We start from the raw sequence: 16,816 nt of genomic DNA on the forward strand, positions 1-16,816 counted from the left end.
TGTCACCTGAAGGTTGCAGGAACAGCACCTCATATTCTGCTTGGGAACCCTGCAGCCTAATGGTATCAATGTGGACTTCACAAGCTTCTAAATCTCCCCTCCCCGACCGCATCCCAAAAGCAGCCCAGCTCATCCCCGCCTCCATAACCTGTCCTTCCTCCCACCTATCCACTCCTCCCAACTCCAGCCCCACCCCCATCTTCTACCTACCAGCCTCATCCCGCCTCCTTGACCTGTCCGTCCTCCTTGGACTGACCTATCCCCTCCCTAACTCCCCACCTACACTCACCTTTACTGGCTCTATCCCCGCCTCTTTGATCGGTCTGTCTCCTTTCCACCTATCTTCTATCTGCTTCCCCTTCTCTCCCTATTTATTTCAGAATCCCCTTCCCCGCCCCCATTTCTGAAGAAGGGTCTAGACCCGAAATGTCAGCTTTCCTGCTCCTCTGATGCTGCTTGGACTGCTGTGTTCATCCAGCTCTACACCTTGTTATCCCACATATGATGAATATGTTTAAGATAAACTGGAAATACAATTTAGCAGATTAAATTCAGCTTAACATAGTTGCATCTGTTAATCTTTAAACCCCCCACCCACCCAGTCCCACCATTCTGAGCAGTAAATCTATGTATCAACTCACGGTGCAGTGTTAAAAAGCTTTAGCTCCACATTAACACCACAATGACTATAAATAAAATCAATGCAATAATTATTACTGAATATGTTTATCTAGTTTTAATCAACAATACAAGAGATTTTTTTAAAAATGTAAAACAGCATTTAACTCTTTCCACTGATGTACTTAAATTAGTTTGAAAACTCTCTCAAACCTTAATGTACACTTTAATAATTGTTGCCTTCACATGAAACATGAACCACAAAGTATAAATATAAAATATATTTGGGCTAAATTAACCTGCTGCATTTACGACCACCATAGCAATAGTACTTTAGTATGATGTAATGATGGTATTGTCACTAGACTAGTAATCCATTGCTTTATAGAAATGGGTTCAAATCTCACCATAGCAATTGGAGGCTTTAGAATTTAAGTTAATAAAAATATGGATTATAAAACCAATAGACACCAGTAATGGTGACCATGAAGCTGCCTTTGAATGCTGTAAAAGGCACCTGGTTCACCAAGTTCTTTATGGAAGGAAACTGGCAGCCTTACAGCTCTGGCCTACATGTGAACTCCAGACCCACTGCAATGTTGACTGACTGTTCTTCTGAAGTTGCCTAGCAAAACACTCAGTTCAAGGAAGATTAGGAATGGGCCACAAATGCTGGCCCTGAGGCATGCTGCAAAATATGAGATTACTCTTGTGCAAAGCCTCAACATTTTCTGATATTACATCAATTAAACTATGCACTGAACTTTTGTTGCATTATGTACAAAAATGTTGGTTATTACGGCAGACTTTAAACAAATTTCGGCACATTTGCACTCCTTCCCAAAAGAATTAAATATATCTTAATTCAACATTTCTCAAATGACTGTATCATGGGACTATTATACCATTACTTTTAAATATTTAAAATTTTAATAATCACAATGAAGAGATAAACTTTGGAAGTTACTGAACAAACAAGTATGTTTGGTTGCAATTGAGATACATCTTCGGGGAAACTTTTAAAAACAAAGCTTGATGAAGCAAAGCAAGAAAAAAAGTGAATGTATTAAATTTATTTATACTGAAGTTGCAAACATAGTAGGTTTCAACCAAAAACAATCTGGATTTAGATTCCAGAGGAGTATTTTTATACTAAATGAGACAAGAGGAACATGTAGTTAAAAGGTATACAGTGTTGACTGGTAAACCATCTTCCTCTAGCAATATTAATATAAATATACTTTTGAGTAAACATTATACGCATGTAGGGTTACTAGTTTCAGAAAATGTTTGCAAGTATTATATTCCTTCAGTGAGTACTGTTGAACTTTTTTTAAAAAAAAAATCAACAATGAAAATCTGTTAACAATTTTTGTTGAATTTATTTTGTACAAATAGTTTTACAATATAGTGATCAAAAACACCATTATACTCCAGTATCTCAGTTGGAAAAATTATTTCTTCTTAACAAACTTCTTTGTTACAGCATTTGGATTCATCCTCCTCCTCCCTGCTCCAATTCTGTTGTCCCGAATGTTTAAATTAGCAGCTCTGCTGTAGATGTCATTCTCCACAAAGGGAGAAATCCCAGCAATGTAATCTGGGTCAAAGACATTTGTCTTCTGTCTAGCCTTTTTGGATAGTCTTTGCTGAGGAAAGCTCTGGTCTTCAGTCAAATGTGGATTATTGCCATGTTTCCCACCATGTGGTAATGGGAGTGAATACTACAGGACAAAAAAGAAAAGAATTAACAGGATGCTCATGACATAAATGCGTGTTGCCAGACAAGATATTAACAATTAGTTTTAAAAATATGATCAACTAGTTGACTAAAAGAAAATGTTGCTCCCATTTAATTTGTATTTTAATATTTATTTGTCTCTGTCCTCCATTCCACAATAGCATTCACCCCAACACACTGGAAGGGATAAATACTGAATAATGCAGCTTTTAACTTCCACTCCTTTCTCCCTTGTCCCACTACAAAATCAGAACGAAAGATTCTATTGGTAAATGGCTATCAACTCCCCTTTAGATGGTTAAAGCAGGATTTCCAGTAATCATAAAGAATTGACTTATCTTCTCTTCTACATATTATGGAATAACAATCCAGTGGAGCAACTGCATATTACTTAGGGACAGTTATTAAATAATGCAAATTCAAAATTAAGTGAGATGAAGTTTGTCAGTATTTGATCCAATGATTATGGAACATTAAAACAATCACATGAAATGAATATAAACAGTATATTATTTCCCAGTGCAATTTCAGTAAAGATTTCACTAATGTCTACGTTTATATGTACTGCACTGCTAACAAACAATTTTTGTTAAAGGGATGAAACAGAAGTTTGCTACCATCCCAAATGTGTGTCACATTCAATAGCATAAACATAAAGAAACAACCAACCAATTTGTTTAAGTGGTGGGTTTTTCAAAAAAAATAAATAAATAAAAGGAGCAACCTACCCTCAATCCTCGTGCATTCAACACTTTTGGGTTTTTTGAGAAATGCATGTGAATACTGCCATCCTCATTTACAGTCACTGCTACCTTCTTCAGTGTCTTGTTACCACAGCTTGGGCAGAATGTCTTGTTCATGTTAGTTGTGGTCCTGATGGAAATCAGCCAGATAGGAACATTTACACAAGACTGGTTTCCAACTATCTTCATTATGCTTTGATTTTTTGGCACATTTTGGGAGCATTTCAGCATCAGTCCATATCCCAAAACTCTGTCCATGAACCATTGATTCAGAAACAAATAGAAGCATCTCATATGGAATATGTTAATTAAGGAAGTGTTGTAGAAATATTTTATTTCTGCTTAACTAATAATGAGACTCGACTCCAGCTCCCATCCGAAGCAGTTTATTTTCTTACTTTGTACCAAGGAAAGTGAGTGTCGATCTCCACTGACACCCGACTCTGCTAATACAGAGTATAACAATCTCATTTATATCATTAACTTCAGAGCAGGGTGTTCCCGTGACATCTTGTCTTTGTTGATTCATTCATTGTATGTTTAAAGAAAACAGACACTGCTCGATGTAACAGGAATGCTGTCTTACAGATACCTTAATAATTACTTCTTCAAATGACCTTCGGCGTGCAGCTAGCATAAGCAGTGATATACAGTTTGATTGAAACTCTAGCTTATCAGTAACTAGGCTCCACGGGGATATAAGGGACATCTTTAATTCAGTCTAAAACCTTAGTACAGTGACAATATATCAAAAGATCCTTCTCTAACTCTAGCTAAGATAACATGCATATAGTGATAACACAGTCTGAGTAACTATCTCCTGACTTCTGCTAAGCTCATTAAAATCCCACATGCTAAACTAATTAAAATTCTTTCTCTATGCCATCAGTTTCTCCCATGGCTGCCTTTTCTGTCTTGGCCTAAATTCCTATCTACCCTTGTGATGTAAAATTTTTCTTCCACAGGAAGAGTTATCTTGAGTTTCAGATTAAAGCACAATATTGATCCAGGGAGGATACATTGCAGTGACTTTTATTATCTTTACTCAGCAACTACATGACGTTGATACTGTCTCTAAAATCAGAGTTTCAGAGAAATACCTTTTGACAAACTTAAAAATTCAATAAACCACCGCAATTAATAATGGATTCAGGTCAAATATATCAGAAGATTGATTGATACTTGGCAAAGGAGATTTTCATTCTGAACACTATGTTGGAAGTGTGGTTTAGAGTTTGTTCTATACTTCTGGCTTGTGGAAGCTGTTCCATTCTGCCATCTATCATCAGTTATTCACATATTCTCTCAAATGTTCTATCTTTTATTATATATCACTTTAGCCATTTCACCAACTCCTGATATCCACTTAAGTACTTTATGGACTACTTTCTCTTATCTGTATCTTCCCATTTTTCAATATTATTCATCTGTAATATCTTCCAGTTAAGATAAAGGGTTCACACGCATGACATGAGCTCTGTTCTCCAGATGCTGGTTAATCTGCTGACAGTTTAAGATTTCCAACTGCAGTTTATGCGCCTTTGACAGTAAGGCATGCATTTATCCTCTAAATTCCCCATGAGATGCCCAATTTTTGATCCTTACAGTATAGTTTGAGATTCTCAAAAAACATTCCAATGTACAGCTGATCAATACTTACTTGAAACATGCATGGCATCGCAAGATATAGTTTCGTGCTTGTTTTATAAGCATTCCTTTTAATGAAATCACATGAAGCCCCATCTGAATAAGGACATTCTAAGAAATAAGCAAAGGACTCGGATTTAGCAAAGCATGTTATAGGATAGGCAAAAGTGATGGCCAACGTACCTTTATTTTACTATACTGCACAAGTCAATTGTTTAAGTGTGTGGCTCCTTTAAGTTTTGTATGCAACTATCACTAGTAGTATCTCACAGCAGGTGGCCGTTGTAGGGACTTTCCTGTTTCAGCAAAGTTTAGAAGGAATGTTCACATTAGCCAAATACTAAAATAAATAAATCTGTTCTAGTGATATTGGTGAACAGAAAAATCGCTGGCCAAGAAACCAGGAGAAATAATAAGTGTAATAAAAATTTCAGTAATTACTCTGTGAAATATGTGTACTTAGAATACTAATGTAGTTACTTCATGTAGGCACAAATTTCAATGTGGTAATCTTTCTTCATCACCATCAGTTTTAATCTCTCTACTTAAATCTTACTTCAATCAACTTTACTTTTTCCTTCAGTCAGCCATGATCTTTTGAATGATGGAGCAGGTCACAGCCCACTACCGTCCCTAATTCATATGTTCACATTTGACTCTAGTGGTCTTTACTGGCAATTCTATCATTGGTAGATTCTTCAACTCAGAGTTAAAAAGCAGAGAAACAGATCCTTGAGTCCAACTTTTCTGCGCTGATCAGATATCCCAATCTGACCTAGTCCCATTTACCAGCATTTAGCCCATTATCCCTCTAAACCTTTCCTATTCATATACTCATCCAGATGCCTTTTACATGTTGTAATTGTACTAGCCTCCACTACTTCGTTTGGCAACTCGTTCCATACGCACACCACCCTCTGCACGAAAATGTTACTCCTCGGGTCCTTTTTAAATCTTTACTCTCTCACCTTAACCTATGCCCTGTAGTTTTGGACACCACCACCGTTCCACCACCCCCCCCCCCCCCCCCCCCCCCCCGCCCCTCTCCACCCAAAAAGACCTTGGCTATTCACCCTATCCATGCCCCTCATGATTTTAGAAACCTCCAGAAGAACACCCCTCAGACTCAATAGCAAGCTTAAAAAACTATTACCTGCATGGCAAAATCTGTAGTCATACAACCAACTTTGACGTTTGCCATCATCTCAGAGCAGCCCATATCTTGGCGGATCTGCTGAATGTTATTAGGTGTTATCCACCCATCATCATCGTCTTTTTCCTCATCTCCTTCACTTTCATACTGTTCTTCTTGGTGTTGCTCGAGTGAAGTCTCACTCGAAGTACAGCCATTCTCTTTCTTCTGTTAAGTAATGCAGGTTAGCACATCAATTTCTGGTGTACAAATTACATTCAGAATATCTAGATTTGTTCCTCACTTACTAAAGAGGAGTCTGTATTGTACACTACCATTAATTTAACACAATAAAACCCAAAAGCTAAATACTGCAAAATTAAACATCGAAAATGCTGAAAAAGGCACAGAAGGTCAATGTTGAAGGTCAATGTTTCATGTCAATGACCTGACATCAAAATACCAGCTTACCAAAAAGTCTTGCAGATCTTCTTCAATGCTTGGTAATGGATTTCTCCAATAATGAAAGGTACTAAATTCTGATGCATCAGCCACAGGCACTTCACTAGAACGTTTTTTGTTTGGATGGCAAGCTTCCTCTGATCCTAAAGAGAGTGAACAATCTTCCTTTGGGCAATCTTGTTCTGAATGCTGCTGTGTAAAAATAATTTTCATTGTATTCATACAAAAATGTAAGAAACAAACCTGACTGCTGAAAACATGAGTTTCTAAATCACTATTTTCAATAATGGTTAATATGTAGGAAGGACAAGCAATGTAGGTCTGATTGAATCGGTAATGTCAATGTAATTGTAACTGACTCAAATTCGAACAAATTCAGATTCAGACTACAACAAATAGTTTGACATTAGTAACATTATATTTCGGTATGAAGTTTTTGCAGTTGCTAGTGGTTTTGATAACTTGACCAATCTAGAAATTCTATTTCTGCAATTACTCCCCGCTCCACCCCTCAAATGTTGTTTCCTCATTCTGAAGGAGGTAACTCCTTTCAGTTTGGCAGTCTATGGACAGTTTTGTTCTAAAAATCCAGAGAGATTACTTGAATGTAGAGAACACAGCAGTGAAATAGGTTTCTGTTTTCACTCATCTTTGAGCGTAGAAGGTCTCTGTATTCTGGTGCCTGACACATTGGCCCTGTTTGAAGAAGCTAACTCAGCATTTTCAGGCAATCAAATCAAAACCAGCTGGCCTGTGTAGTGCCTCGGTGTGTTACAGTGGCAAGGAGGATAGTTGTGAACTGCTTTAGGACAAGAAATCTAAAGACTAATCTGGACTAACAATCAATTCTAAACAGCAATGACTTTGATGCAGTAGTATGTTTATCTCAACTGCAAACTTTTTTCTTCTTCTTCATGTCTCTTTGCCCCAGTTTCCGATTTTAATACATATGAGATTTTTTGTTGCAACCAGTAGGGTTTCTGCCTCTGAGCCAGAAGTTGCAGGTTCAAGTCCCACCCTAGGACTTGATGGTCAAGAAAAGGTGCGTTTAAAACATGGACAAATGGCCTGGGTAATAACCTGCAAACCCTTCTGATACAAGAGATTCTTGGTCAGCTACATGACAGAAAGAACATTGGAGGCTGTACTATTGCTATTCACAGCTCCATACAATGTAATATATGTTGGGACTCTTGTGGTACAGCGTTAGTGTTCCCTAGCTCTGAGCAACCCGGCCTGGGTTCAAGTCTCACATGCTCCAGATGTGTGTCATAACACATCTGAACAGATTGTTTAGAAATATGTATAAAATGTATATGAAAGTTCATAAAACAAAATAAAAACCAAAGAACTGCAGATGCTGGAATTATCAGAAACAAAAACTGAAATCGCTGGAAACCCCCAGTTTTGAAGAAAGATCATTGGTTCTAAAACACTTCTGGTTTCTCTCCACATGCTGCCAGACCTACTCAGTTTTGCCAGCAATTTCTGTTTTTGTTTCATAGGAAAGTGTATGTTGCCACACAACAACTCAAGTGAACCATAATACCACAGTGACCATCATTTTCATTAATAGCTCAGTTACACACATTCAACACCAATGAGTACCTCACTCAAAAACTGTATAAACAATATGTATGCTGTTAGGTGGAATGTGCTAATTGGTTGACAAATTAACCTCAATTGGTAGATTTTTTTAAGTTCTTTTGAACAGAAATAACACACACACATACACACACACCGCACCTGTTTCAACTCAACAGATAGGTGACAGCCATTCTCTGGTTCGTTTCTCATTTCCCCCATCTAAAGCAATATCTTGACTGCTTTAAAGTTTAAAAATGACTTGGTAGTTAACTGTCAATCAAAATCGAACCGGTGCACTCTCTTCAGTAACACCCCCTAACTACTAGTCAACCAAGTGACAAGAGTCCACTTGCCAAACAATCAGCACTTTCTGCTCAGATGGTACGAATGTCATTTCCTCTTTACTTTGGTATTCTTGTGTATTGTCCTAATGACTGTAAGATAATAAACTTTGATAAAATCCGTTTTTCCAGCAATATTCAGTTTCTGTGCTTCCGAATGACTATCAGTTCTTTCTGCACTGTTCGATGGAGATTAGTAATACAGTACATACATAACTATCAATGATAATTCTTAGAAATGCAATTCAAATTCTTTACATGCTTCTAAACTATGCTGTTTTTTTTACCTTAGATGGCAGATGAAAACCTGCTATGTCGATCATTGACTCTGGGTGTCTCAAAGTGGTACTCACTTCAACCTAACCAAATAAAGCAAGAACAAATTGGATTTTCAATTACTGATTTTGTTTGTTTTACTGGCGAGTACATCTACCTAACATTTCTGTTGCACAAGTAAAACATTGGACACAAAACACATATTTTTAACCAGTGAGAATATCACCAATGACACTGCGATATCAACACAGTACCTTTCTTGCCTGTGATCATTTGATACAAAGTATACAAGAAACTTATATCCATGTTTCTGTTTCACACCTTTGATTTTGGGCTTAATGTTAATTTTTAAAAATGCAATAACAGAATGTGGGTATCACTGGCTAGGACAGCTTTTAATGCCCTTCCCTAATTTCCCAGAGGGCAGTTAATAGTCAAGCCAATTACTGTGGGTTTGGAGTCACATGCAGACTAGATCAGGTAAGGATAGCAGATTTCCTTTGCTAAAGGCCTTTGAGAACCAGGTGGGATTTCCGACAATTAACAACGGCCATTATTTGTCTTCCAGATTTCTACTGAATTCAAGTTCTACCCTCTGCTTTGGCAGGATTTGAATCAGAATCCCCAGAATATTACCTAGGTCTCTAGATTAACACTCTAGCCGTAATACCATCAGACCATTGCCTCCCAGCAATGGCTGAAGGAGAATTTTATTTTTATAAATTGATTGTGCATGTCTGTATATTAGATTTCCACTTGAAATATTGAGCAAAACTTATTAAGTGAAGGATTAATGGCCCAGCTAGTCTTTTTCTGCTCATTGTGTTCATAAAAGATATGATTTTTAGATTCTAAAAATCATTTGCTATATTCAAATATGGGCAACATAGCTTAGTATTCTGCTAAATCTATTTGTGCATCCAGTATCTGCTTCTCAAAACAAGTATCAGCAGTACAAAATGAAACAGTTTTATACTGTATAATCGCAGTTAATAGTAATACTGAACAAGTCAGATCCCAAAGTGAAACTTGGCTTGACAGATCATAAGTTAATTCTCTATAGTCAACTGCTGTGGTGACTAGTTAAGTGTATTCACACAAGGCTACAGGAATGCAAAGAACGCAAGATTATCACATACAGAAAAACAAACGACAAAGCTATATATGACAGTTGAGAAAGATCTTAACATAAACAAAATAAATTTCAACCTGTTTCCCCAGGAATATATGTTTTGTGGATGCTCAAATCCCGGAGAAATATCACTCTTCACCGAACTCTGTATTCTTACTTAACAGACTCTGTCTAGTTCTCCTTCTTGGACTGCTGAGATAACCTTACAACTTGCTTCGAGTTCTGTTGGCCCAAATCACCTGCCAGTTCTGACAATTTGGAAACTTCTGTAGAAACTCTCACAGTTTGGAGGCACCCCAAAACTAAAACACTTCTGCTAGGATGACTGTTCTCCTGAACAATCAAGTTTTCAGTTCAGCGAGGAAACTTAAACTGAACCTCTGATTCTTCTTCTAAACTAAAGTCAAAATCTATAATTAGTGGCCATGGATCTGTATTCCCTGTATGTGGTAAATTTAGCAGTAAAAATATTATATAACTTAACAGTAGAAGTAATCTGTTAGGCACCTGCTTGAATCACATGTTTTCTTGGAATTGATGTATTTGGGTTACGTTTCTAAACAACTTTGATTTTTTTTTTTAAGAAAAGGAAAAGTCTTCACAGAACTGAAGCCAAAAGCCATTTGCCTCTACTTTAAAAATCCAAATATGAAGGTATTTTATACATCTTTATCACAGCAGTCATTTAAATGTACTACAGTACACAGCTCTATATTTTCCATAATATAGCAAAGTTTCTGCTGTCACTGTCCAAGATTTTTACTGTATAGATTGAAATATAGACAGCAAATCAACAAATAATCTTCACGCGATAAATTACTTACTTTTTGTGCAGGTTCGTTCTTCAAGTGGCCAATTCCCACAAATTCAGCTTCGAGCTGATAGGTTAGTGCCAGAACCTTAATATCAGTTGCTGAGAGGCTAGGATAGTCTCCTGTTTTTTTACAAAACTCAGTTACTGTGAAGAAATGTTTAAAAATAATCTTTGAATCTTATGAATGAACTTGTATTTGTACAATACCTTTCAAAAATTTAGGACTGCCCCATGGATTAGTTTTTAAGTGTATGTCAGCAAGTGCACCATTTGATCTCTACACAGCAAGGTTCCACAAACAGCAAGGAGACTGATTCATCTCTTTTGCTGACTTTGATGCTCACAACCCTGGGAGAATTCCCGGTCTTTCACCAAACAGAAATCTGGGATTTTTAAGTTCCATTAAACTAGAGGTTCTTGAAGTGTGTCTGTGAGCAGTCCCCAGATGATCTGCAAAATGAATCTAAAATGTAAGTCACTGACATGCAACCCTTAGGCTGAGCCCATGTAAGAGATCGGGTCAAAATTCTGATTCCCATGTAACCAGACTGTTTCCCACATGTGCAACATGGCATCACTAGTGAAAGATATGTGAATAGAGTTTCAAAAGCAAAATCTATACTACTGTTACAACATGTAACTGAGAGATCAATTTTGCAACAGTGGGGTTGAACACAAATAAAATGAACAAGCTGAATGTGGAGCCCTGAATAAGGCTGACACTTGGAGTCAGATATTACCTCATTGGAATCTCAAAGGTAGCAGCATTCTGCCTGTTAATTCTGATGGATTGTTTTGTGCTGTCTGGCAATGGTGAGCAGGCTTGCCCAGTGGATAGTCTGTGGGGTCTTTTGCCTTCTTAAATACTTCTCCACTCCACCCACTGGGATACTGGCCTATAGGGTTACATGAAGCCACCTTCCTAGCAACAGATTTGCCAGGCTATTATTTATTAGACTGATTCTAGGTTGGTGGGATTACCGTATGGGGAGAGATTGAGAAAGTTGGGTCTATATTCTCTAGAGTTTAGGACAAATTGAGGTGAATTCATTGAAATGTACAAAATTTTTAGATGTCCCAAAATGGGTCTGGGTAGATGTAAGGATGCTTCCCCTGCCTATAGGGATGGGTCTCAGAATAAGGGATAAGCTATCTAGGACAAAGATGAGGAAGAATCAGAAGGTTCCCTTTGGAATTATATGACCCAAGGAGCTGTCAAGGCTCAGTCACCGAGTCTGTCCAACACAGAAATTGATAGATTTCCTTATATTAAAGGTATCAAGAAATATGGAGATAGTGCACGAAACTGGCTAGGTAGAATCTGAGCTCCAGTGAATGGGATAGCAGACTCGAGAGGTCAATTGGCCTACTTCAGCTCCTACTTAACTATGTGTTTACTGGTTATTTTGTGCACTATTTTTAAGATTGATCAGTTTCCATCTAATGAAAGAATCTCCAAGTCCTAGCACCATCTGCACCATCAAATCCCTGAAGCCCTTCAATGTGAGTTCAGTCTCAATGACAAAGGGAGCAGCCTAAGATCAGTAGTTAAGTGAGGCACGTATTAGATGTTTGGTCTGCAACACAGTATTTAGTTTGGTTTTGGTTCTGGTTCCATTACCAATTAATAATCCAAGTTCCAGTAATGATTCAGTGAGAAGAGGGAAGAGAGTCATTTGTTGGGTTTTGTAAGGTCTGACAATGTCTCTACAACAGCGTGGGGTTAGTACCTAATGATAAATGGCAGAGACAGGTACCCCAACAACTTTTCAAGGGAACAATTTTCTTTTCAGAATGGCCACTGAAGAAGGGTGACTGGACACAAGACGTTAACTCTACTTTCCCTCCACAGATGCTGCAAGTCCTGCTGAGTTATTCCAGCAATTTCTTTCAATATTAAATGAAAACAACCTGAATTACATAATGCAAAAGTTTTCTTTCCTTCACTATCAAAATCAATTCTGTTAAAATAAAACCAAACAAGCAAAGGCCTTAACATGAGTTTTATAAAAGAAATGAAGGTTTTATCATTTATTTTTACACAATATATCCCCCAACTTTGGTGGGTGGGGTGAGGAGTGATCAAAAAACTCACCATGTCGAATATATTCAGGGAATGGTTCTTTAAAATGGAGTTGATATGGTAAAACTGCTAGTCTTCGCTTAGTTTCTTTGTCTCGTATTTCATTCACAACTTCCTTTAACGTGTAGATGGTTTTTCCAAATTCCTAAAGTCAATAAGATTAACAGGGATAATGCAAAAAATAGCAATGTTGTTGATTTTGTTTTACAAATCAAACATTGCTCATTTGGTTAACACTTAGCTCATGTTGAAAGGAAACATTAAATATCTCATTTATTTTGCCTAATGGTTCCGTCAAAACCAGAGAGCTTAGAACGCATCTTAAAATACCCTTTGTTGCAGATGAGTGCAGGCAACATTAAGACAGACAGCTGAGTACAGACCGACATTGGGGATCGCTTGGAACTCTGCAAAGAAAAGTGTGTTCTCAACGTCCATCTCTTCTCCTTCAACTATTATTAAACACAGATTCACCCGTTTTGCTATTTGTGCTTCCTTGCTCTAAATAAATTAAAGTCCACATTTGCCTACATGGATTATTTCAAAGTTACACATGGAACATGGTTAAATGCTTTACAATTTCTTGCCAAGATATTTCTACTTAACATTTTTTAAGAACATATTTGCTTCTTGGCACCTCACCATCCATTCTTTTCTTTCTTCTATCTCAGTTTTGTTTTACTAAATTTCATGGTTTATCACAAATCTGACATTTATTGACTCTCTTGACATATGCCTTTTAGATTCAGGTTCTGATGAAAAGTATTCAACTTGAAATATTAACTGTTCTTTTCTACATAGACCCTCCCAGACTTGTTCGGTATTTACTGTGTTTTTTGTTAGAATGTCTTTTTCCATTGTCCTTTCTTACAGGTAGAGAATGAATAAATTACTGGTGTAGTCTTAACACATGCAAATGAACAAACAGTACTTGCATTCACACATTTACTCCCAATTTATGTCCCATTTCATGTTAGATAACTTCAATAAATCACAATATTCAAATACATTTGGAAATTATGCAGAATTAATGCATTACTATTTTCTCACTTGAAATTGAGCTATTACTTCATATCTTTTAAAAGTCTTTTTTTAAAAATTCACTCATGGGACATAGGTGTCACTGGCTAGGCTAGCATTTATTGCTTATCGCCTGGATACGATGGCAGTGAGCTGCTTTCTTCAACCACTGCAATCCACAGGGTTTAGCAACATCCACAGTGCCAGGAGGTCTGGATCCAAGTCCAACCTCCTATAGAGGTATGATAATAACATCTTTGAACAGGTTGATTCAACAATGTCTACCTTGAGGGACAATTCTACATTGACATTCTACACTGTAAACACCTGACTGCTCAATAGCCTGATGACTAGAGACAGAATCTAGAATGTACTAATTTTAAGTGCATGACTGAAGATGATACAAACTGCCTCAGTGTTTATAAGCAAAGGGGTAAAGAAAAGTTTCATCTTACAGCCTGGGTGACAACATTAAGGTTGTCATGTGTCTCATCTTAACTTCAAAACTTAATTTGACAAAAGTCTAACTTTTAAAATACAAGTTAGTTTTCTTTCTGCTTTTTCATGTTTGATGATGTGAATCATAGAATCAATAGATTTATTATAGTGGCAAAACTTAAATGCTCTGTTTCACTTCTTATCTGCATAGATCCAGACATCCAGATTGAATGTGACCAAAGGCTGCAGCCACATTAGCCAGTGAGCAAGGGTGCGTGGACAAACCGGGACCAATTCTGATCCTCAGTTGAATCATTTGCCAAAACTTGGTGTCAAGGCCACCCAGATGAAAAGCTACCATTCATGAGGTGAAATTAGCCTGGCATCCAGTGAACTGTACATCAGGTGAAGTCAGCACAACAGGAAGATAAAATCTGAAACTTAAATGGAAATTCATATTTCAAACAAAATGAGGTGATGTGAAGTCAAGCTAGAATAAAAATAAACTGTCAATAACTTCATTTGGAACTACAAAATAACATCTGGCAACAGAAGATTGAAAGTAAGTATCTTTTTTAACAAACTCTTTCACCTGATACCAGAATACTCCATGGCAATTTTCAGCAATGACTAATCAGTTATTATGTGGAGTTGCCAGCATTGGACTGGGGTGGACAAGGTCAAAAATCACACGACACCAGGTTATAGTCCAACAGGTTTACTTGAAGACATAAGCTTTCGGAGTCTTGCTCCTTCTTCAGGTGTCAGTGAGAGAGCTGGCATCAAACACAGAATTTATAAGCAAAAGATCAAAGGGTCATAGGACTGATGTGAATGTATTGAACAAACCTAAGATTGAAGATTTATCAGCTATCAGTTAGAAAGGATTAATATGCAAATCCCAGAATTTCTTTCAAGTTGCTGCCCTGAGATAGCTAAAGGTTTTATCAGTATATAGAGGTGACATCTCAGGTCAAACATTGCATTTTAGGTGTGAGGCTTTGCTTAGAATCTGGCTGTGTATCAACTTGGAGTCAGACTGTTTTATTTCCAAAGTAGGAATTTGTAAATGCCGCATTGACTGTCTACAAATTGTGTGCTTTTAGAACAAAATAGAACGTATCTGCAATTACAGATCTGCAAATACAAATTCACCACATAAATTTATATGTGTATGTGTGTTGGGGAGATAGATAGACAAACAGACAGATAATAATAATCAGTAGTATGAGATCCATAATGGATTGTCGCCTATATCTGACACCAGGCTGATCATTTATGAAACTCAGCAAAGTGTATAATTAGACGGACCAAGTAACGCTCATATACAACTCCAGTAGTTGGGAAATCGTCACCTGTTTCATGGACTATCAGAAAGAAAGGATTTGAGAAACAAAAACTTTCTTTGATTTTATTACTCGCTTGTTCACGTTTCCCTAATGTTAACGGACACGTGTTTAGACAAAAATTGCTACGTTGTATGTTTCGGAACGTTTACACTGTAACTATGTAGGAAGATTCTAAACAAGAGGTGGGAAAAGACCGAGTTCAGTCAGTACCAGTCCCACACACAAGACCCGAGAACAAACACAAAACAAAACTGCAGATTTTTGCTACCCTGTCTACAAAAGCCCACACACATAGATCACCGACCTGGAGTGGCGCGTTCTTTAAAAAAGCTCCAGCATCCGCTACAACATGCTCCACTGTAGAGACCGCCATCTTCCCTTCTAACACTGCCCAATCAACTGCAGCATTACTCAAACTATACTCATGAGTTAACTACCTGTTCATTGGTCAAAGCAACAAGTCTCGGCTACACAGCTGTGTGACATTGGTTTATTGCTGTTTGCGCATGTATTTATTTTAAATGGGCAAAGCTGGCCATGTCGAGGGAAGCTCTGCTAATTTACGTTTTCTTTTCACTTTACAAAATAACATGAACAGTTTCCAAAATGATTTATAAATAGTTTTGGTGCCAAGGAAATTTAATTGAAAATGCAAAATATTACTTTGTTTAATTGATCGGAATTATAAATATACCAAAATCTTCAATGCTTCTTCTGAAAGTATTTTGACAGCACATTTATTTATTTAAATCGGCATTGAACCCAGACCAAATATTCCAATACCTAAAGTTATCTTTCATCTCTAGGAAAACGAATTTGTGATTAGTGTACTAAAACACAGAAAAGGAAAAACTTAAATCTGACAGCCTCTCTGGAGAGAGAATTAAAATTACAGGTTGCTTGTCTTTCATCGAAATTGGGTAAAAATTGAGATGTAATAGTAAAAAAGTGAAAGGGGGCGGTGGGGAAAGTACAAAGGCAGAATTCTGTGAAAGTGGAAGGCTGGAGAGATTAAATGGCAAAAGGTTTCACGGTGCAAGGCCAATTAAGGGAGTGGTAATGCGAATATTAAAATGAAATAAAAACAAGTATATCAGTGTTTCTGCTGGAGAAGAGTTGGTATATTAAGAATTTAAAAGGACAGGTATCGCATCTGCTGCCCAAAAATGCTACAGAAAGGGTAGAGGGTGTTGGACTGAGGAGTGAACCAATGCATTGCAGGGGAAATGGTTCATTTGAAATGTTTTAAGGGAAGCAAAAAAATTATTTCCAGGTGGCATCTGGCTTTTTGGCCATCTCTTTGGTTGCCCACAATTTGTTACATTTCTAACTTTTTTCAGTCCTGATAGATCATTGGACTGAAACGAAATCTATGCTTCACTATTTACTGAGTACCCTTTTCGGCACTGGTCTAATTCTACAATAATTCTTAA

At 37.3% G+C, this 16,816-nt stretch overlaps 1 protein-coding gene across 3 annotated transcripts; it reads right to left on the reverse strand.

Annotated features, from left to right (window-relative positions):
• Positions 1-1,976: 1,976 nt before the first annotated feature.
• Positions 1,977-15,826, reverse strand: nob1 (NIN1 (RPN12) binding protein 1 homolog). 3 transcript variants are annotated; one of them, XM_048605645.1, is made up of 10 exons: positions 15,688-15,761; positions 14,393-14,474; positions 12,589-12,721; positions 10,504-10,637; positions 8,559-8,630; positions 6,353-6,535; positions 5,903-6,109; positions 4,763-4,860; positions 3,088-3,232; positions 1,977-2,342 (listed from the first exon to the last, which is right to left on the reverse strand). In XM_048605645.1, exons 2-10 carry the CDS (start codon positions 14,393-14,395, stop codon positions 2,073-2,075), a joined length of 1,245 nt encoding a protein of 414 aa, XP_048461602.1. In that variant the 5' UTR covers positions 14,396-14,474; positions 15,688-15,761; the 3' UTR covers positions 1,977-2,072. The 3 variants fall into 3 exon arrangements, with proteins under 3 accessions (XP_048461602.1, XP_020379025.2, XP_020379024.2); XM_020523436.2 differs by lacking the exon at positions 14,393-14,474 and having other exon boundaries at positions 6,353-6,532; positions 15,688-15,826; XM_020523435.2 differs by lacking the exon at positions 14,393-14,474 and having other exon boundaries at positions 15,688-15,826.
• Positions 15,827-16,816: the final 990 nt, after the last annotated feature.

This window comes from Rhincodon typus, chromosome 15 (assembly GCF_021869965.1).
Source record: "Rhincodon typus isolate 14 chromosome 15, sRhiTyp1.1, whole genome shotgun sequence".
In the NCBI taxonomy this organism is placed as follows: domain Eukaryota; kingdom Metazoa; phylum Chordata; class Chondrichthyes; order Orectolobiformes; family Rhincodontidae; genus Rhincodon; species Rhincodon typus.